General features: G+C 37.8%; 1 protein-coding gene across 1 annotated transcript in view; it reads right to left on the bottom strand.

The window, feature by feature from the left end:
• The window catches only part of LOC102259189 (utrophin), a 124,731-nt gene that overhangs the window by 84,723 nt on the left and 16,134 nt on the right, over positions 1-23,874 (bottom strand). The window contains exon 3 of the mRNA XM_005883699.2: positions 11,035-11,164. Within this exon, the coding sequence (XP_005883761.1) occupies positions 11,035-11,164 (130 nt within the window). The remainder of the gene's footprint in view (positions 1-11,034; positions 11,165-23,874) is intronic.

Genomic DNA, 23,874 nt, shown 5'->3' with positions numbered 1-23,874 from the left:
TTATTATCATTGACTTTATAGAGAGGGGGGAGGGGGAGAGAGAGAGAGAGAGAGAGAGAGAGAGAGAGAGAGAGAGAGAGAAACATCATTGATTGGTTGCCTCCTACACATGTCTGACCAGGGATCAAACCTGCAACCTGTGTATGTGCCCTTACCAGGAATCGAGCCTTCACCTTTTGGTATATAGGAGGATGCTCCAATCAACTGAATCACACTAGCCAGGGCAACAAACTCAATTTAATGAAGACTTTAAACCAAGAACAGAGTGTGGTCCCTAATCAAACAAAAACTTCTCAGGGCATTTGTGAAACAGGTAATATGAAGCAATATTTGAAATATCAATTTATGATAATCTGGAGTAAGAAAATAAAAAAAATTTTAAAAAATCAAAACAGCAAAATAGCAGAAAAGATAAAAATAAATAATTACATGTTAAAATCCACTTGTTCTTCAAAAATCAAAGAACAAAGTTTGCTTCAAATTTTGTGAATAGATATTTTGTGGTAAGGATCTTCTTGAGCCGTGGTTCTGAATACTGGTGACATACTAGAAACCATCTGAGAGTTTGTTTGTTTGCTTGTCTGCTTTTAAATGCTGATCCCCAGGGTACCTACCCCAAAGGATTAAAAGATTCTGACTAAGTTGGTCAAGGGTGAAGGGCAGCAAGACTGAATGTAATGTGTTACCAGGTCACAGCTTATAAATTGATTACTCTGGTTCCTACTGCTGACACTCAACAGAGGATTTCCACTCCAGTGAGTTGTGTCATTCCCACCCACAACAGAGCCACTGACACTGAAGGCCAGAGAGCAAAGAAATCTATTTTGTATTTGAAAAGGCAGTAATAGAGGCTAACCCCAGAGACAGAGGAAATAGCAGGATAAAACTAAATAAATGTACTGACAATTCTCAGACCAGCAGCACTTTTCCTATGTCACTCTCCTATTCCTTATTGTGTATGTGTGTGTTTTGTGTATATGTGTGTGTATTCTTTGAGGGGGAAGTATTTTGTTTCACTCTTCATTTTTCCATCCTCCTCCTTTCAGGCCTTCCCATTTACTGGACCAAATTTTGAGAACGGAATCTCATTTAATTTCTATATTTATATTCTTATATTTGTATTATATATGTAATAATATATTGCAACTATTACTACATTCATTGTATATTTACATACTTTAAAATAGCAATTTTTATTGTGATACAAAGATATACAAAGGAGAGTATCTTTTAGGAAGAAGAAAGATGAGAAAGAACAAAAAGAGCCCAGCTGCAGTGCCTCAGTGGTTGAGCATGACAGTTTGATTTCCAGTCAGGGCACATACCTGGGTTGCCACCTTGATCCCCAGTAGGGGTCATGCAGGAGGTAGCCAATCAATGATTCTTTCTCATCATTGATGTTTCTCTCCCTCTCCCATCCTCTCTGAAATCAATAAAAACATACTTTAAAAAAAGAAAAAGTAAAAGAAGAGAGGAGAAAGGAATAATCAATCCTGAAGTTTGCTCTCTGGTCCAATTATCTTTATCCTTCAACTTTGCAGATCAGTTGGAAGGCATTTAAATCACACTCTCCTTTATATCTTGAGGAGAAAGACCATAATATGACTCACTGTAACACAGGTGAAAAACCAACTTGGACCAGGAGCAGAGACTGGGATTTGTCATTAGCCCTGCCCCCACCTTGACCTTCACTCTGAAGCAAGCTTCATGACCTGCTTTTCCCAGCTGTAACAGGTGGGAACCCTATTTTCTCATGCTGGGAAAACATTTTACACCTACAGACTCTTTTACCTCTAAAATTCAATTATATAAGAAAGGCAGAGCTGCCTTAAGAAATCTTAATAGTAGAGGGGGAAAAAAACATCTCCCTTTGTGTGTTTATGCAAAAAAAAAAATATTTTAAAAATACACAAGTATGCATTTCTCCTATGAACTAATGATAGAAATCTATTAGAGCCAGCCCCTTGTTGTTTGTAATAAAGATGTCCCATATTTATTGTATTTTCTTTCTCAATTATGGTACTGACAACTATTTTCTCCATTGTGACTTTTTATTCTATAGGTATTAAAGCTTTATGTCATTCATCTTTCATTTCCTTCCATCTCGGTTTTGCAGGCCTTAGTCTAGACATGGTTGTTCTCAATATATAATTAATGAATTGAGTTCAGTTGAATGGGATTTTTAGCTTTAGTCTTTATTGAGAATGCACAACTTCATAATTTTAAGTGGAACCATTCCTACTTATTTTTTCTTTCTCCTCCTCACACCCATGTAAAGCATTTATTTAAAAAAATGTTATACTGTGAAAGAGAATGCTTTAAAAAGTATTTCAAGTATGGTAATTTCAACTATCTTGTTTGTACTATTTGTTGTTGTTTTTTACATGCATGATATTCTTACAGTTGTATTTCACCATAAGATGAAAAGAAAATATAAAGGAAAACAAATATAGAAAAACACATATAGAAAAAAAAAATTCCCCAGAGTAGCTCCTCACTGCTGGACAATTTGGACAAGAAAAGATTAGAACATCATATGTTAGTTCCAATACTAACTAGTTATGTCATCATAGATAGACCCCTTACCTCTTTGAACCTCAGTTAATATCTATAAAGCTGTATATCTATATGTGCACATGCCTGGCCACAGTAGGGCCTCAAAAGAGTTAACTGATTTCATTTCTTTTATTATTATATTATTAAGTCTGGGAAGTTTAGACATCTATAGAGATTTTCACATAGCAAACCAGGTTAATTAGCAAACAATAATTCAAGGGCAAAAACAATGCATCCCCATTTCTCTAGAGCAGTGATTCCCAAAGTGGGTGCTACCGCCCCCCGGTGGGCGCTGCAGCGATCCAGGGGGGCGGTGATGGCCACAGGTGCATTTGGGGGCGATGAGTAACTGCTATTAAAATTTTAAAAAAATTAATTTCCAGGGGCTGAGTAATATTTTTTCTGGAAAGGGGGCAGTAGGCCAAATAAGTTTGGGAAACACTGTTCTAGAGACTCCATTTGACTTGCTTTCTCTCACTCCCTCTCTTCTCACCCCCCTCTATTTCTCCTGCTTCTCTTTCTCTCCTTCTTCTTCTTCATGACCAAAAGATGCTTCTGATTAAAATAATGGGAAATAAATTCTTTTTAAAATTTCTTCTGATTACATGATTAAGATCAACTTAACTAATTTGAAATAATCAGTGCTTAAGAGGATCCTGCCCATTGCCTATTCTGTATGGTGACAAATGACAACAATTCTTTATGAACCTGATTACAAGTACATCATCAAGTACCATTAGTTGATTATTTTCATGCTTCTAATTACATCCATCTAATAAATTATAAAGATGACAACAGTAAGAGACTAGTCAAAGTACATTAACCTGCTAATGTGTAGCCCAAATCTTTCAGCAGGGATATGATAGAAATTCTATGGATCCATCCAGCTGCCAAGGAACTTCTCAAATCCCTTGTGTGTGTGTGGTTTTTTTTGGTGGGGGGGGGGGGGGCGGGGGTGAAGAGGAACAGATGCATTTAGGAAAAAGCAAACTCCAAAGAAAAGAATGTTTTCCACAATACCAAAATGCTAGGTATTAATTTGGTGGTGGTGGTGGGGGGGTGTCAGGGGGTGGAGAGGAAATAGGAATACAAATCACACTATGGAGTGAGATAAACAGCAGTTCTGACCAGAACTTAATGAAGGTAGAAACAGAGGCCAAATACTTACAAGTTACACTGTTCCTGTAAAGAGGGACAAAGTAAACAGACCCAGCATGGAGCTGAGGAAGAAGGAACAGACTATTAAGAAGATTAACCTCTAAAGAAAGGAGCAAGAACAGCTGAGAAGCCCTGGAACAGACCTAGCTAAGCAACCTAAGATCCAGCTTTCAGTTTTCTGTAACTGAATATTCCCTGAATATCCTCATTCTAATGGTAGTTTTATAATTTATTCAAGTCAGGGATCTGTGCTGGACAGAGGGGGGGCAGGTCACTGAGGGCAGGAGAGTGATGCTGAAAGGGAAGAAGGGAAGCTGGGAAGGTAAGTTCCCAGAAGGCAAGGATGTTTTGTTCATTGCTTCATCCTCAGGATCTATCTAGAATATAACCTAGCACATGGTAGGCATTCAATAAGTACTTGTTGAATAAATGTACAAAGCTCCGTACAATATTATTGACTTAAAAAAATAAATTTTCCCCTTTCTCCTTCAAGAATCAAAGGCAGGAGTCAGATTAAAAGTCTTCCATTTCTTGCTACATTGCTGCCCATCTCTCCCCAGGCTGCTTCCCTGTGGGACATACCAGCCAATTGATCAAGCTACAAAAGAAGTCCTGAGCTTTCCATTATTTCCAAGCTTAGCCATTATTATAAAAGAACTTAAGTTATGTCTCATATTTATAAACTGCCAAAATAAGAAGTTTAATTTGGCAAACCCTCTAAGTCACTCTTGAAGATTCCATATTTTAAGAGGAACAACAAAATAAATACACAACATTAAAAGAGATTAGTATCCCCCTATTCTTTATGTTTAAATCTGAAAAGAACATCCCAGATGTTGATAACAATATAATACATACATGTAAATTATTACCATCTTTTTTATTAGACAAATGTGATTTATGGACGGTTGTAACCATGATTAGAGAACATAACAGATGTGAACAATTAATATAAAATATTGTGTCCATCAAACCAGCCTTTGTTATCATATCATTTTTCATCAAGAATGTTGATTTCTTTCTTTAAATCCAATTTCATTACTATGGTATTCATTAGCAGGCCCAAATATTTTGAAATTTTTACCCAATCAATGGGCTTACTGAGCTGGCTCATTATATAACGTTAAAGACTAGATTCGTTACAGATATCCATATATTGTAGAACTTTAAATTGGGAAGGAACACATTGCTGCTCTGTAGTTAAGAACACTAGGGGAAAAAAAGCAACATTATATTTTTCTGTGCTTTTTCACACATTACAACTTTACTAATCTAATTTGGACTTAAGGAGCTAATTAAATTATTGTCTTGGTCTATAGGCCGGAAAGCAATTAATCTTCCAAGTTTTTATGTGAAAATTTAAAAGACAAAGTCTAATACTGTCTAAACTCCTTTTCCCTTGGTGCCAGGAAATAAGTAAATTGGTACGTCATTCTACTAAGCAACCTGATATTTCATTAAGGAAAAAGCAACAGTAAAGGGCAAGGCAAAGAGTTATGGACATTTAATTATTAGTATTTATATTTTTATCCTTACCTGAGGATATATTTTATTGATTGTAGAGAAAGAAGAAGAGAGAGAAAAAGAGAGAGAGAGAGAGAGAGAGAGAGAGAGAGAGAGAGAGGAGAAACGTTGATCTGGGATAGAATCTGCAACCTAGGCATGGGAATCAAACCCACAACCTTTCGGGGCACAGGATGATGCTTCAACCAACCGAGCCATCTGGCCAGGAGTAAAAATTTCATTATTTTATAATTTTTAAGTAGAAAAATATAGAAAATAAAACCTTATTTCTACTTAATATCTAGAAGCATTTATGATAATTGGGATAATTAAGTTAGTATACTATGGTGGTTAAGAGCAGCAGGTTTAGTGACAAGCCTGAGTTGGTGTTTCAGATCTGTCACATGGGTGACAGTATCCTCCAAACCTCTCAAAGACCCAGTTTTCTCATCCATCCAATGGGTGGTAAGAGTACTCCCACCTCAAAGAGTTGCTATGATAATTACAGGATCAAGGCAGGTGAGGTGTCAGCACAATGCCTGTCACACCGTAGCGTGGGATAAATGTTGGCTTGTGAACATCTATGTTTACAAACATTTCTCTCTTCTCTCTTCCTTTCTGGGTGTTGATTCTTCCTCCATCTAACATTATGCTCATATGGGGAGGTCTGCCAATCCCACCAGACCCTGAGCTCCACACTCCTCAGGCTGTAAGTCAGAGCCCTGCCCTGGAATGTGCTGGATGTAGAACAAGGGCTCTCCCTCCCTGGTATGAGGGTGTGAGGCAGATGGTGACAGGAAAGCTAAGACACTGAAAACCCGTGGAAAGAGGCAGAAGGAAAGACATGGAGAGAAGGCTTCTGGGTGGCATTCCTGTTGTTGTGGCCAGCTGTGCCCTTGCCCTTACTGTAATTTGGTTATGGGGGTTAATACATTCCCTGTGTGCCCATGATTACAGAATGAGGGTGTCTGTCATTCACAATAAATGGGGTTCTAATTAATAAATCTGTTATTAGTAAAACAAAAAATGCAGTGTGAAAAAACACCCATTAGTTTTACCAGCCTAAATATTTAGGTTAAGTGTTATTTGGTCTCATTTAATGAGATGCAAGGAAATAATTACTGCCATCTTTTTAATATAACCTTAAGTTATACTGAGAATCAGTATAAATGTAACTTCTACTAAACTTTATGATTTCATATTTTTACTCGTTTAATGATCATGACATTTTATTTGCACAAGTTTGCTAATACTGGCATAAAATGGACTGACATAGTAGACTGAAAAATGTCATTTATTACTTGTTGTACCATAAAACATATGAGATTTCACATAGGATAAAAGTAGTCCTAATAATTGGCTTTCTAAAATATCATGCACATTTATTAATTAAACATTTAATAGTTAAATATTTAATGATTAAAACAGTATGCCCTGAATTAAAGTATTAACTACTACTAAATATACACAGCCAGCTATCAAAGATCAAAGAGGAGAAACAATAACCCATATATACTATTTTATCTGAAAAGATGGTCATTAGTAACCAGTTATCATAGTTACAACCATATACACCTATATGAAGTTGTGGATAAATAAACCCATACACAACTATACACATTACACACAACTATAAAAGCATGACCACACTAAAGTAATATTCTGACTACGATTGAAATGAAGCAAAGTAAACCAATCAACTACACCATGCTAAAAAGAAATAATAGTCAGACAGCCTGGAATAAAATAATAGTCATAGTTATAGTAAAGCCTGGACTGGAATACATGTTAATGAAGACGAAGGGGAAATATATGAAAAAAATAATGCAAATTTTTTGTCTTAAAATCAAAAGCCAAACAGAGTAAAGGCGCTTTCCTACATCTACATCTACAATGAATTGTGCAGTTTTCTAAACACTATTAGAGGTGACACATCTTGTTAAAGCATTAGCAGTTTTATTTAGTAGCCAATACCATAACCTCAAATCATAAAATGTGTGTGCACAGGCGCTCGTGCACCTGCACTGGCATATGCACCTGCCTGCTCTATATGTGGTGTGGAGAGAGGGATGCAGACCTAAGGCTCTAACTCCCCTGTGCAAATTTGACTTTTAACTTGAGCTGTAGGTAATGAATAGTTAAGAAGGCACATTATTAGTTGATATACGCAAGAGGTTTGGAGTCAGGAATGGGCTAAGGCCTACTGTGGTTGGGTCCCATATATGTCTTGCTAAGCTACCATCAATATACAGTTGTGTGGTTTTCAAAGGAATTCAAATTTAGGGTTGAAAATAGCAAGGGAGTTTGGAAGAACATGGGAGAAGCCAAGAAACATTTGTGCAGGTTTAAGAAGTTCTTGACACTGAAAGTAAGAAGGAGCTAGGTCGGAGGTCAGTGGCCAATGAGCAGAGGGCGAGAGGAGATCAAAATGAAGGGAGGAGTTAGAAGCCAGCCAAAACCTGGGGGTTAAGAAGGTCACCAACATGGATTAGTGCTGTTCCTGGATCTACCCTACTTCAGCTGATGATCTTGGTCAGCAGCACAATATTTTTTTGGACTTCTGTTTTTATTTTTTCAAAAGAAGCCATACTCTATGATCTGCCCAACTCATTAAGATAGTTAGGAGAATAAGAAAGTGGTTTAAGAACAGCCTGGTCAGTGTGGCTCAGTGGTTGAGCATTGACCCATGAACCAAGAGTTCACATTTTGCTTCCCATTCAGGGCACATGCCGGGGTTACAGGCTCCATCCCCGGTAGGGGGCATGCGGGAGGCAGCCGAACAATTATTCTCTCTCATCATTGATGTTTCTATCCCTCTCCCTCTCCCTTCCCCTCTCTGAAATAAATAAAAACATAAAAAATAAGCACAAGATCAATGTAAATGATGATGAGAGGTGATTAAGCCAGGTGATTAAAATAAAATGAAAAACAAATTCAAATGCATTAAGTGTTGCCATATACCTTTAAACTTATACAACTTTACAAATCAATCACATGTCTGTAAAACTAGGGGGAAAAGAAAATATCTAGCAAACCATACCTGATGAGATTCTTTGTCAGCAACTAATCATTTAGTTGAAATAGTTTGCTTGTTTTTTATAGTATTTTTCAGTCAACAGATGCCTGAGAACAGCTCATACTTGTGCTACTCAGTAATGACCCAAAACTCCACAGGCTACCATTAAAAAATAAAAAATATACATATGACACTATAATCGATAATAGAACAAAATGAAGAAAAGAAGCTGGAAGAAAAAAGACATTGGGAAAGAAAAATCATGGAGAGAAGTCTTTTCTGGAATAGTTACTTAAAAATAAAGAGATGACTCCATTTTGATGTGCCCATGTGGCACAGTACACAGAGTGTACTCAGTAAACAAATGCTTACGAAAAAGAATTGTAAAAATCATAATATGAGCCCTAGCCAGTTTGGATCAGTGGTTAGAGCATTGGCCCTTGAACTGAAGGGTCTTGGGTTCCATGCCCAGTCAAGGGCACGTACCTTGGTTGCAGGTTCCCCAGCCCTGGTAGTGGCGCGTGCAGGAAGCAACCAATAAATGTATCTCTCTCACCTTGATTTTTCTCTCTCTTTCTCTTTCCCTCTCCCCTTCCTCCCACCCTTTCATCTCTCTCTCCTCTCTCCCTCCTACTCTCTCTAGAAATCAAAGGAAAAAATATCCTTGGGTGAAGATTTTAAAACTAACCATGATATGATTTCTCCCCACTCTATCCCCTCCAACAATGAGTGCTTTACTCAACATTACACAAGGTAACTAATGTTCAAATGCTCTCTATTTCTGATAGCAGTGGCACGGAGTCATGGTAAACAACAGAAGTATAAAATCTATTATGGATAATTTTCTTTCATTTACTTTTAACAGCAGGTAAAATCAGCCAGCATAGGAGAAGTATGGAAATTGCCAATCGTAAAAAGAAAATAAAACTTAAAAAGTCATAAAGTTACATGATTTTTTTTCCTTGCCTATCAGATAGAGTATGTGAAAATGGGACTTAGGAACATCTAGAATGTAATAGCAAAATAAGAATTTAAAAAGCAATGTGTGTTTTTTAACTCCTTAAACTGACTGACCGTTGAGGAGGAAAATTTATAGTAAAGTGAAGCATTAGTGACATAGTAACACTTGCTTACTGCTATGAAGTAGCTTATTATAAAAATGCTTCCTCTGTTCTCTGCAAAGTGCTGGGGAAGCAAGGAGATGAGAAAAGCAGATTTAAGGTACACTCTCAATTGGATAAGGAGAGACAAGTAAACTTCTTATTTTTCCTTCCAAGCTTAAAAGAAAAAATACAACTACAACAGCACCTTCTTTCTTGCTGTATTAACTTGGAATATTCTGTTGCATTTCCAGGGCCTCTGTAATCTGAACCAGACAGCACATACAAGCTCCTCACCTCCGTTCCAGGCACAAGCCCTTGACCCCCAGGTTAGGCTGACTGACTACCAGATGCACAGCCCTCACTGCTGTGCTGCTGCTTCTGCTGGTCCTGCCCAGAGTGGTCATCCCTCTGCCCTGAACCTAATCACTTCCTACCACACCCAAGAGTGCTCAGCTCAGGCATCCATTCATGCAACAGCTATGCAGTAAGCACCTACTATGTACATCTGTATGTGCATCACTCACATGTATATGGTATGTGTGTGTATGATTCATATGTAACTGAGTACTCAGAGGAAATAATTCTTCACAGATAGAAATAACAATGCCGAGACTGTGGGGTTGTCAAAAGGTGGAGACTCGACAATGACTTAGGTCCCCAGTAGGCTGACTGGGAAGACAGTGTTACCACAGCAGAAAATAAAAGCTAATGCTAAAAAAGACAGTAAGTGTGCTGCTGCACATGTGTCCCACAGACACACATACAAAACTAGATTTAAAAGGGTCAAGGAATTCATGGCCTTGGGAAATTTATTCAGATTGAAGCAGAACTTCCCTGAGAAAGGCTGAGTGGGAAAACGGCTACCTGTCCAAATGCCTGGTCCAGTTCCAGCTGCAGTCAAAGGGAGCCTTTTCCAAATGTACTTCCCTTACAAGTAAGAAATGCTCTTGAATCACACTGTGGGACACAGCAGGAGGCCGACGCTTAGGTCTGCTTTCACTATGTGAAGTGAGTGACTGAGAACTATTTTGAATGGCGGGTTTATTTTAAAAAGTGCATCAAAATGCTTTTATTGCCAACAGTGAAGTATCATAATAAGGAAATATGCTGGCGCCAAAATTTATGTGATTTATTGCTATTTGCTAGTAAGGTAGTTACTATTTCCATTTTAAACCAAAGTGCATAACTAGTACAGGTTATTTTTAAATTAAATAAAGTCTGTCAGGTGCTTGTAACAGAAAGGCACTTTAATGTCTTATTTTAAAAAGTAATCTTGAAAAATACAAGTTTATAACAATCTCTATAGATTTTAAATATTCCATACATGTACTACTGTATTTAAATACCATTTTCTATTTGCAATTATTTACTATGTAATCTGTTAAAATATAAGACATGTACATTTTTATTTCTTAAAGAAATTACTTTTAGTTTCAATGTGTTTTTTAATAAATCAAATTTTCTGTAGTTAATTTCCTTTTGAAAAAAATAATATTGAGGTACACAGTCATATAAGAAGCTAGACATTTGTTAAATAATAAAATTTGATTCAGTTATTTCCAGAATAAAAAAAAATGTAATGACCAATCCTGAAATAATGTCAGACCCTGAAATGCTCTAGGGACATTTCCTACTGGATTTTGGTTATTTGTGCTCCTCACATGTGTTGTTATGGTGTACGAAGGAAACCAGTCTCACCTGTTTTTGATTGTATGTTTCTTCTTGGTTCTTCGGGGGCCTCAATCGGCTGATCAGCCAAGAAAACTCGAGCTTGGTCAATTGCATTCAGGACAGAATATTCCTTCTCCTTTAACTCACGTCTCAGTGCCTTTGCAAAGAGAAGCAAAAGTTGAATTTGTAAACTAATGTGTTCAGCAAGTAATGGAACATCTTAAATTAGACTTCCCACCACACTTGTCACAGGAATGACTAATTACCAGCATTTAAGCAAAGTTAGAAGTGAAAAATATAAATTTTACATATATGAATGATTACACATGAATAAAAGCAAAAAGATGATTCCTGTAGAACTTAAAAATGCAAAAACAAAACAAAGCCATTTTACAAGGAATTGTGACAGCATACTAAGCTTACACAAAATGTACTTTTAGGTCATATTGCTGAAATATAATAGATGTTCTAAAACACTTTTTTTCTAATAAGACTGACAAAATATTATACCTAGTGGTACAGAAGAAGGCAATTTCACAAGTAGTAATGAGATTCTCAGAAGTGTTTACATTCTTTAGGATATATAAAGAACCAAATTAAGAGATTGAAACAAATTAAAGTACACGAAATCAAAACTAAACCAGAGAACACATAAAAGACAGTCTCCAATTATCTTAAAATATGTTCCATTTCTCATGCTGAGGCAATTACAATTTTTCCCCATGAGGTTTTTCATGCAAATCTATGATTCTCAGAAAAGTCCGTTTTCAGTACTTTTATTCTTTTAGGTAGGGTTAAACTTTCACCCTGCTCCTATAAAATGTTTGGTGACTAAAACTCTAATTGAGTAGAATTTAAAAACAATAAAACTCAGCCCATGACTATTGCAAGATAAGAATAAGTGAAGATTTTCTTATGTGCTATTTTAATACTATAGCTAAGTCAAAATTATTGTTAGTATTATTATCCTCTTAAATTATGCACATAAACACCTCCTGGCTCTAATATTTTGCTTTAAATGAAGTTCCTTATCAACACATTATGAAAATTCATTTTTTCACTTTCTAAAATATTACACTCTAGTAGTATTTTAGAATCAATGCAATCTTTCCTTCTGAATACAACATAGCATTTGACATAACTATATTGGGACAATGAGGTATTTCTAGGCTATATCCTCATTTTCCACAGTAAATAAAAAGTAAAAATCTAGAGATGCCAGAATATTCATCTGATGTGAAAAACTGGAGTGAAACACCAGAAAACACTGGTAATGAAGTTAAAAAGGCCATCACAGGTGGGGAGGGCTAAGAAGAGCTGGGGAGGGGCGGCCGAGATGGCATGACAGATGCTGTTTTTCTGTGATAACCATTGTCAGTATTTTTGACTTCTACATTATGTACAATTGTGACTTTGTTTAACAATTTAAACTAAAAGAATAAAAGTGAACAGCTACTCACAATTTAGACACAGTAATAATGTACAGGATATAAGATGAAATAAAACTTTCTCTAAAATCCATAGATAACGTGTGTCCTTCCTAATATATATATATAAGCAAAGACTGACCATGAAGCAAGCACTAGGCAATTAACTCCAGATCAATTATCACCCATGAGCATGAAATAACTATGTTGGGGGGAAAGCAACAAAACCTCCACCATCTCTATTTTAAAGAAGTGCAGGTTGTGAAGAAGTCCCAAGGTGTGACACTCCAGGAAAACAAGATGATCTTCATAAAGTTTCTGATGTACAGAAATAAAGGAGACACACACAAAGAAGAAAATATATTTGTGATGCAGAAATTATCTATCTATCTATCTATCTATCTATCTACACACACACACACACACACACACACACACACACTTACAGGTCTTGAGTCAATTATTCCTTCAACATAGATTACTATTAGAGCAAGAAGCTCCAGATGAATGAAAATACCCCTAGTGTTTACTTCCAAAACCAACTGGAAATCTAAAATGAGGACATGAGAAAACATGTTGCCTAAAAGATAGCAGTGAAAAACAGTCAGAAATGTGGCAGAAGTGTTTCTAAACATTTTAGTGGCCAAGAGTATTTATCTCCCAAACCCAGTCGTAACCATTACAGGTGGGAACAGCAAAGGTTTTTAAACGGTGTTCAAGGGCTTCGCTAGATTCCTTCTTTTTGAAAGGGAAGGACCAGGAATGCACCCACTGAACACAAGCTGCTAGAAGCAGCTAGAACACTTCACTCTGGTTTATCAAATAGGATGGATGATTCACGGACAGTATTTAGAGACTTGGCATAAATGAAAACCCAGGAAACACCAGGTGATGATATGAAAGGAAGTGAAAAGCTAAGAGAAGCCAGAACATAAAGGAATGTGGCTCAGAGAAGGAACAAAAGCAGGACTGGTCCCGAGGAAGTGATTATGGGGCATATATTCCACAGAGGATGAATCCAGATCTTATAGTGGAGAAAGAAGATACGACGCACACAACTGAGGAGTAGAGAAGTTCTGACTGGGAGCTCTAGATTAGTACTAGTCCTCAAAGTGTGTATTGGGTAGGGGACGGGGCAAAAAGAGATTTGTCTTCAGACTCTTTAGAATTTCAAAAATCCAAATGGAAAAATATATTTGTTTACAGAAAAAATACTGGGGAAAACTGACTGGTCAACTTCCTTGATGGCTAGAATTTTATCAATTTCACTGAAATGCTCTCACCGTGGATCATTTCACTGGCTGGCAGTTGGCTCTGCCTGGGAAGCTCTTTCCAAGATATCACAAGGCAGATCCCTCATCCCACGAGGCCTTCTCAGCAAGGCCACCCACCCACCGTATTTAATGGAGCATTCCACCTTTCCACTACCTGTCCCATGCCCATCACTATGCTGCACCATTGGTGTATTTCCTACACCTATCCTCTTGTACTCTGCAAGGCAGGTATTTAGTTATGTTTACTGTTTATTTTCTGTCTTTTTCAGATAAAATGTAATCTACACAAGGCCAAGGACCTTTTCTGTTTTTGTTCACCGCAGTGAAAAAGGCACCCACATCGATGCCTTGGGATCTAGCAGAGCTTAGGTGGCTCTGAAATGCTTCCTGGCTAAGGTGGTGCCTATATTGAGTTGTGCAGAGAGACAAGGGTGCTCCCAACAGAGGAACCTAGATACTAGCAGAAGAATAAGAGAGTGTGACAGTGAGCATTCAGGGAACGACAAATATTTACTACAGATAGAGCAGCAACAGCCAAGTTTGGAGAAGTGGGCGCTGGGAAGCCACTGACCAGCTGGACAAGGGGCGGGGGAGTGACTGTCAGACTTGCATCTCAATTTTATACTATAATTGTCAGGTCTCCTGGATTTGTGAAAAACAAATCTGAGTCTGAGAAAGCTGCACAGCACTGGAGAATCTGATTTTCCTTCCTGACCACATTAAACGCCAGCACTTTATAAAACAATCTGCTCTCCACGGGCTGTTGTCAGGAACTGTCTCATGAACTCCTTTGATATGCCGAGGTATGGAAGTAGAGGAGGCAAGTGTGGGCAGGTGGGAACCATGCCAGGTAAGGGAAAATGTGGGGCTGGAGCACCAATGCCAACTTAATAGCCAAATGTCTGAGAGGACAGCATACATTTAATAATATCTGTGCATACTCTATTTTGCAAATTTAATTTTGTGATTCAATTTCCATTATATTTAATTGCATGTCAGAAATGGGCTTAACTTTCAACAGCATTACACATACAATCACTTCAGCATCCTTAACCTCTCAATTAAACATGAAAAAAAACACAGCATTTCCTAAGCACCTGGTGAACATTAATGATAAGATAATTAGACTCCAACAGAGTTGTTTTGTATACAGAGCTACAAAGTGGCATTCAGCTGTAGGTTCTGAAGTCACGTGACATATATGGGCTGCCTTAAGTGAGTATAACATAATCTAATTGGAATTTTTCCTATTTTAATGACTTTATATTTTCATTCAAAACAATTCTGTTTTCAGATAATAACAAGTATTGACGAGGATGTAAAGAAGTTGGAACCCTCATATGCTGCAGGTGGAATGATGAAATGGTACAGCCACTTTGAAAAACAATGTGGTAATTCCTTAAAATGTTAAACATAGAGTTACCATATGACCCAGCAATCCCAATCCTAGGCTATATGCCCAAGAGAACTGAAAGTATATGTCCACATAAAAACTTGTACATGAGTGCTCACAGCAATATTATTCATAACAGCCCAAATGTGGACACAACCTAAATATCCACCAGTTGGTGAGTGGGTGAATAAAATGTTGTATATCCATATACTGGAATCTTATTCAGCAATAAAAATGAAATACTGATACATGCTACAACATGGATGAATCTTGAAAACATAATGCTAAGTGAAAAAAAACAGACATAAATGCCCATTTCTATAAAATGTGGAAACAGGTAAGTAAGTGCATAGAGACAAAAAGTAGATTAGTGGTTACTTAGGACTGGAAGATAGGAGGGGAGATGAGGGAGTCACTGGTCATGGGTATAGGGTTTCTTTTTGGGATAATAAAATTGTTCTAAAACTAGATTGTGATGATGGTAATGTGACTCTGGACATATACTAAAAGCCACTGTGCTGTACATTTAAAAGGCATGAATTTTATGTTATGTGAATAATATCACAAAATTGTTATTAAAATAATTATGTTCTTTCTCTGAAAAAGTGCTGTAGGTAATTTATTTATTTTTTAACCTTATCCCCACTCACCTGCAAAGTAATAACTCATCCCATATGTTTAGTGTGTTTCCATCCCATATATTATTGTTTCCAGAGCATTTTGTATTCCTAACAGACCTCATCCTAATATAGTGTCAATTCTTCCAGAGTAAGGCTCACGTTTCAATCATTTGAAGTTCTTCTCAATGCCTGCCTAGATGTGTGTGTGTATACACACACACACACACACACACACACACACAAGAGGCCCGGTGCATGGCATTCATGCACTGGGGGCGGGGGGGGGTGGGAGGAGGTTCCCTCAGCCTGGCCTGCGCCCTCTCACATGAGCCCTGCTTCTGGCTGAGCGGCACTCCCCCTGTGGGAGCACACTGACCACCAGGGGGCAGCTTCTGCATTGAGTGTCTGCCCCCTAGTGGTCAGTGCGCATCATAGCAACTGGTCATTCCACCTCTCAGTCAATTTGCATATTAGCCTTTTATTATATAGGATATTACTGAATATGTGCTTGGGAAATAATGAATAAAGAAGGAATGCTTTCAGCATTAAATACTATGTAAAATCATAAAATGTAGCCAAGTAAAATATCCCAAAGTTCCCAAATCTTATTATCCTAAATTAGAATAACTATTGAGTTCCAGGTAGCTCTGGATTTTTTGAACTATCTACTTTGCAAATTATTGGTGAATAATTTTCAGAAACAAAGTTAGTTTTCTCCTATCACCTGTCAGCTAATAAGCACTAAGTATTTCAGTTTGCTGTTGGCCATTATTTTATTAATAGCAAATATTCTTTTCTCTCCCTAAACAAGGAACTGATCTTACTGGGAAAAAAAAGTGGTATGAGCTCATTCCATCTGTCCCCTTTTTACCACATCCTAATCATGACGTAACTGCATAGGGCATAGTTTCCAATAATTTCAAAACTATTGCAGTGATTATACTGAAGGTTATATCCATTTTCACTCTTGTGTATCAAGCCCATCTAAAATTATTGGCTTAAAACAATCATGATTTATTTTTCATGATTCTATGAGCTGGCAATTTGACCAGCAACCCGGCCGGTGCCAGCAGAGGTTACTCCGGAGCCTGTCGTCATCTGTGGCTTGGATGGGGTGGAAGCCCAAGATGGCCTCACTCACATGTCTGGCTGGAGCAGCTCGGTTTCCTCTACATGGTCTCAAATTGCCCAATAGGCTGGATTTGGGCTTGTTTAAAGCACAGTAATTAGTGTTCCCAAAGGGCAGAGTGAAAGCTGCAAGATCTCTATGGACAGGCTCTGGAACAGCTCTGCCCAATGAAACCTTCTGCAGTGATAGATACGCTTTAAAACTATGCTGTCCAATATGGTAACCACTAGTTGCCTGTGCTATTTTGAACTTGAAATATGACTAGTATAACTGAGAAACTAAACTTTAAATTTTACCTAATTGTAATTGATTTCATTTAGGTACAAATGGTCACATGTGGCTGAAGGTTACCATATAAGTCAGTGCAGTTCTAGAATTCGCACATCACTTCCACCACCTCCCATTGTTATACTGACTCCCTCGAGGGGAACAGCACCGATCCTCTGCACAGGGGGCTAGGTACGGAGAAGCATGGTTCCTTATTGTAGCCATCTACCACACTGAATCAGAGGGAAAGAGAAGGTTAGCACAGGTGTCGGGGTTACTAATATTTCATATAAGCGCTTACAAAGGCATCTCAAAGACAGTGGTATTTGAAGACAGATCACCATACAGCTGACATCTAGCTCCCTTGTGGACTCAAGCCTTGGCCATTGACCTAAAAGTGCTGTGTGTGGCAACCTGTCACAAAGCTTATGCATTTCCCATTTCTAGTACCTACGTGGAAAGAGCCTCAAGCCTCCTGCAGACAAATACATGTAAAATGAAGCTTTGTCTATAAGCAACAGACTAGAATCAGTTTAACAAGGAGGATGATACCAAACAATTTCTAAAAATTAAATTTAAACTATATTTAAAAGTTTCATATAAGGGAATATAGTCTCAGATATCCTAAGAGTCAAGAATAATAAATGGAGAGCACCATGATTGTCCCATGGCCATAAGAAAATATTCAACTTCTCTCCCTTTCTAAGGTGGCATGAGAGCATAACAGAATTTTCCAACAAAGATTTCCACCAAAATAAAAATGTCAAAACAATTCATATAATCTGTAAGGAAACATGCCAGGCATAAGAGAAGACAGCAATTAGTAAGCCATGATCCTAACTCTCAAGGAATTTATACTAGAGAGGAAAAAATAATGCTAGTGAGGATATAGAAAGTGCCACAAACCTTTGAGAGGGGTATAAATAGAGCACTGGGGAAATATACAGGCGAGGGAGGGAGGCGGAGGGGGTTGCAAGCTACCTGTTAAAGAAATATGTGAACTGCAAATGAAAAAGAAATTGGAATTAGATTAAAGGTAGTAAGGGGGAAAGCAATTCAAGTAAACAAAATAGAGGTGAGGTAATCTAGTGTCTCATTGTTTTCTCTGGTAAAAGTAACGTCTGCATGCTCATGCAAACCAAACAAAGCCCTGGGATGTCAGCTTAATGAAGACCTGATTCAAACACCAGAAGTTAACTACTAAAAATCAGTTTTCCTTCGAGATGATTTCTATGAGCCCAAGCTTTAGCAGAGCCCACCTTTCCGGCCACTTCTCTGTCCCTTTCAAACTCAGGGTGCTCTTTGGTTCCTATCACGTGCCAGACAGCAGAGAAAATCACTCCTCATTCAACTCTTAAGTGCCTGAAGGCCTGGGGACATTTCTCCCAGCTGCCACAATTTAGTGGGAAGAGCAGGGGATTAAGGGATAAGAAGGTATAAATAAGTGACTGCTGTGGCTTAAGTCAGAAAGTCTCACAAGTCAATCAGCAGCTCCCTGTTTTCACCATGAACATGGCATCAGCCCAGCAAATGGCCTTGATACATCAGTTATTCCTGTCAGCACTGAAATGGACAGGATCCTGCAAGGTTCTCAATGTGAAAGCAGGGTCTGAGGGAACCTGGACCAAGGAGGGGAATCGGTGCCATCCTCTGCCGTCCTAAACTGGCAACCTGCCATCCGGAAATGTGAATATGCAGGTGTGTACTAAGTCCTGGTGTCATTCTCTCTTCTTTAAATTACACCCGTCTCCTCTTCTTTCTTTAATCTAAAGCCATCACCCAAACTGTCTGTATATCAAGTGCCAAAATCCACTGGGATGCCCTTTTCTTAACGTTTTCTAGATATTAAAATGATAGATAAATCAGATCCTTTTGTTCTCCTGCCTGAAACACTCCAATGGTTTCCTGGTGCACTTAGGACAAATTCTAAACTTCCAACTGAGATCTGGACCTTCTTTGCTCTCCAACCTCAACTACCAGCACACCCTAATTTCTAGCCTCAGAGATTTTAATTCCCTTCCTAGAATATGCCAAGTTTTTCCTGCCTTGTGGCCTTTTCAATTCTGAACACTTTTGCGTCAAATCTCCAATGGCTGGCTCCTTCTCAGTATTTAGATTGCAACACTCAAGACTTATATCTGTTGGGTGAATGAATGAAGAAATAAGTAAACTGACTTGAAATAAAAAATGGGAAAAAGGAAGAAAACTGGGGAATGGGAGCAGCTCAAATAAAGCTGACCTGTAGAAGAAATCAGCATGAAATAACTCTGAGCAGGAGAGGAGAGTAGTCATCTCCTTACAGCTCTTTTACAGAAAAGGTTATTTCTCAGGACACAATATCTGTGTGCTTTCTTAGCCAAGTCACCGACACTCACTGTACAAAGTCAAAGAGATAACTAGGGTCATCCTTCCTGACCTTCAGGGACCCAGCTCCAATACCACCTCACCTTGGTATAAACATCACCTGGCTCCCGTGCAGTCAGCCCTCCTTCCTCTATGCTTCCACAACACTTGGCATCTGCTTTTCTGAGCATTCAGCACACATACATGTCCTGGCCTTTGTGCAGACCTGGCTCCTTCATAAAACTGAACCTCTCTGAAGACTCACATCTATGCCCCAGAGGGTAGAATGGAAATTCAATGTATCTATAATAATAAAAGTGTAATATGCTAACTAGACTGGATGTCCTTCCGGAAGACCTTCTGGATGAAGCAGGGGCTAGGAGGGAAGCCTGGGCCCCGGGTGCCTGCCAGCAGCCAGAGGGAAGCCCGGGCCCCAGGTGCCAGCTGGGGCTGGGAGGGAAGCCGGTGCCAGCATCCAGGGGAAGGAAGGCCCACTCTTGCATGAATTTTGTGCATCGGGCCTCTAGTTTGTGTATAAAAGAATAAAGAGACATTAAATTTTTTTTGGTAGTGTAGTAAAACCAGATAGAAACTTGCAACCCAAATCCTTGTGCTCAGTAGGTACCTTGTAGGTACACCCTTACCTACCATGAGTCCTTGGATTTGCCCATAACTTCTCTGCGTGTCAGTAACAAAATCTCTCGTTCCACTTAACTGCACAGGCGAGACAGTGAATTTAAACAGATTCTAAAGCTATTCAGTGCTGTAGAATAACTAGCTATTAAAACATGCTAATCTAATATCTTACCATCATTCTCTGAAACTGAATTTCTCTCCTCGGCCTCTGTGCAGTTACACTTAGAGGAAAGTTCTAGCTGTTTTATCTACAGTTTGGATGACCAATACCAGTATCCATCCCTTCATTAGCAGTAACAACTGAATTTAACTCTTCCAAGAGACAAATTATTTCTTAATGAGAAAAATAGAGTTATGTGATCCTCCAAGATTAAGTCAAAGTGTTTGTTAAGCATAAAACTGAATTGCAAAACTCTTATGTAACTTTCGATTTTTAGATAGCCAACAAATAAATGTAGTGAACCAATCTGTACCAGAATAAAATAGTAATGTAAATCTCTTGGTAAAAATAGCCAGATTACATCACACATACTTAATTTGCTATAAATACCAAATTTCTTCAACTGACCAGTTCAACAACAATGGACCACTTTTTCCCTATTCCTCTAGGTGCAACTAAATAAAAACATCTAATCAGTTTACCACTTCTTTTTGGGAGAGAAATTTGAGTCAGACATCTGACATCCTAAACCTGCTCTCTAAATTCCCATATTGATATGAAATACAAGCATATTAATGCAAAAAACACAACATTCACCAGAAAGAGGCACAAAAATGAGAAATCATAGGCAAGGACACAGTGAAACTTCACTTTCATACGTTGCTGGAGGCAGAAAATTAGTTCAATCATTTGGGAAAGTAGGTTGGCAATATATCAAGAACCATTACTATGTACATATTATGTGAAACAAGAATTTCAGCTTTGGGAATATATCCTAAGAAAATAATCCACAAAAAAATAGTTCCAAATACAACACTTTTCATTGTAACATTATTTATGATTAATAAAAATTGAAACCAACTTAAATACCTAACACCTGGAAAACATTTAGGTTCACTAGGTAAGGCTACACTAGAGACCATTATGTAACCTTGAAAAATTATTATAATAATGACTACATTGCAATGTGAAGAAATAGGCATGGCATACATCTAAGTAAAAAAGACAGGATATAAAACCTATATACTCTATTAAAACTGAGTGAAAGGTGAATATGCAAAAAGGAAATAATGCAAAATAAAAATGCTTGTGTTACAGTGGTGAAATTATGGACATGTTTTTGAAAAAATCTATATTATAATATTATTTTCATAATGAAAAATTATACTTTTAAGACAGGAATACCAGATGAAATCAAGTTTATTTATCATCTAATTTATCCTTAACAAATTATAAGAATAGTATTATTAAGAATTACAAATATTTTCAGAAGCACACTTTTATTATCTATAACAATCATAAAACTTTTCCTTATGTTCTACTTCAATAACATCTCTGAAGATAGATTTATTTATAAATTGTAATACATGCCAACATAGTTACTGAATGAGAGAGACCATGTGTTTAAGCTGCTCCCTAGGTTTTAGGAATCATAAATCATCAAGTTTTCAAGTGTCAAATTTCTACATAAGAGAGAAGCAAAACACTGGGAGAATCTGGCAGTTTCCAGCATAAAAAGGTATATTTTAAATGCTATCTCAACAATCAACACATACTAGTTCCTTTCTGCTCATATAAAAATCTATCTCTTGGTTTGATAATTTAGGCAGTATTAAGGCAGGTAAAAGATAACCTCTTAGTTGACTACAGTATTAAAGCATAAAGTATAATGGTGTTGATTAATTTTCTTACAACTTCAAGTATGTCATGTAATTGAATTATGTCTAGCTCTTGAGAAAAGATTATTGCTTACATTTTTGGTCATTTATTAAAGATTCAGCTCTTTAAACTAGAAATATTATCAAAATGTGATATGCTTTCAAGCATGAATAAGAAAAAAAGGGATTAAAGAGAAATAAAAAGGAACATTTATACAAAGGACGTGTTATCTTTGGGTAAATTTCATTCATTCAACATTCAACAAATATTTCTTGGGCATCTAAACTCCCAGGCATAGACAAAGAGACAACAGAAAATAAATAATTATATAAGAAGATGATAAATACTGTAGAAAAAGAAAAAAACAGAATAGGGTAAAAGAGATTACAAATGCTGAGATGGGGGTTACAATTTCGAGAAGTATGGATAGGATTCATTGGGAAAGTGTCATAGAGCAAATATTTGAAAACGGTGGAGTTAACCATGTGGATATTATGCAAAGAGAATTCTAGGCAAAAAAGACAGCTGTGACTGAAGGCATACAAGAGACCAGAGTGGCTGAAACTAGGTTGTAAGAAGGTAAAAGAGAAAAAATGAGGTGAGCAAGGTGTGAATAGGAAGTAGGTCAGATCATATAGTATCTTAACAACCATTTTGAGGCCCTGCCAGTGTGGCTCGGCAGTTGAGCATTAACCTATGAACCAGGAGGTCATGCGGTTTGAGTCCCCGTCAGGAAACATGCCACATGCCCGGGTTGCCGGCGGCTGGATCCCCAGTAGGAGGCATGTAGGAGGCAGCCAATCAATCAATGATTCTCATCATTAATGTTTCTCTCTCTCTCTCTTCTCTCTCTCATTAATGTTTCTCTCTCTCTCTCTCTCTCTCTCTCTCTCTCTCTCTCCCCCTCTCCCTTCCTCTCTGAAATCAATAAAAATATATATATTATAAAAAAAACATTTTGAGGACTGTGGCTTTTATTCTGAATTAGAGAGCCACCAAAGACTTCTGATTTATTTAAATGGGAATACCCTGACTGTTATGCTAAAAACAAAAACAAAAAAACACACAAAAAACAACAACATACACACAGACTGATAATTGTAGCTACAAAGAACTTGTTATAGGCAGTCAGATTCAGATTCTATATTTTGAACATAGAACCAAGATTTCCTAACAACCTGAATATGAAAGACAATATTGAAGTAATTATTATTTTTTACCTAACAACTGGAACAGAATTCTATCCACTGAAATCGGGAAGACTGGATAGGAGAAATTTGAGGGGTAAGTTCAGGAATTCAGTATGGACATTTCAAGTTGGAGATGTCTATCAGATTCCCAAGTAGAGATGCACGTGAACAGATATAAATTTGGGAACGGTTGGCATATAGATGTTGTGGAAAACCAGGAGACCAGATGAGTTCAGAAATGAAGTTGGCACAGCCTGACCCCTGGTGCATCCCTATTTTAGGAGGTTGAGGGGAAAAGGAGGAACCAGTAAAAGAGACTGAGAAGGAGCTACCAGTGAGGTGGGAAGAATATGAGGAAAGAGCAGTGACCTAAAAGTCAAGTAAAGAGACAGAACAGAAGAACAGTGAGTGAGTCAACAGGAAAGGGAGGACCGAAAAGAAACCACTAATCACAACCCAGCTGACAATAACAAGCAGATATCACAAGTCACAATGAGGGGCATGTAAGGGGCTCAGGATGGCTTACTTACTGGAGGAGAAAGAGGGTGCATAAAGTAATTGTTAAGAGGCTTTCATTATTGTAAAAGTGTTGGTTTATATATACCAAAACATAGACATTAATGTTTTCCGTCTCGATGCAAGCAGGTCTGGCTATATAATCTGCAGAGCCCTGTGAGAAGTGAAATCACGGGTGCCTGGCCTAATAGTACTCAGAATTTAAAGATGGAGGCAGCAGAGCAGGAAGCCAAGTGCAGGGCCCTTCTAAGAG

This window comes from Myotis brandtii, unplaced genomic scaffold (assembly GCF_000412655.1).
Source record: "Myotis brandtii unplaced genomic scaffold, ASM41265v1 scaffold8, whole genome shotgun sequence".
NCBI classification, from domain to species: domain Eukaryota; kingdom Metazoa; phylum Chordata; class Mammalia; order Chiroptera; family Vespertilionidae; genus Myotis; species Myotis brandtii.
Note: the sequence above shows the minus strand (reverse complement) of the source record. Positions and strands in the feature narration are given on the sequence as shown.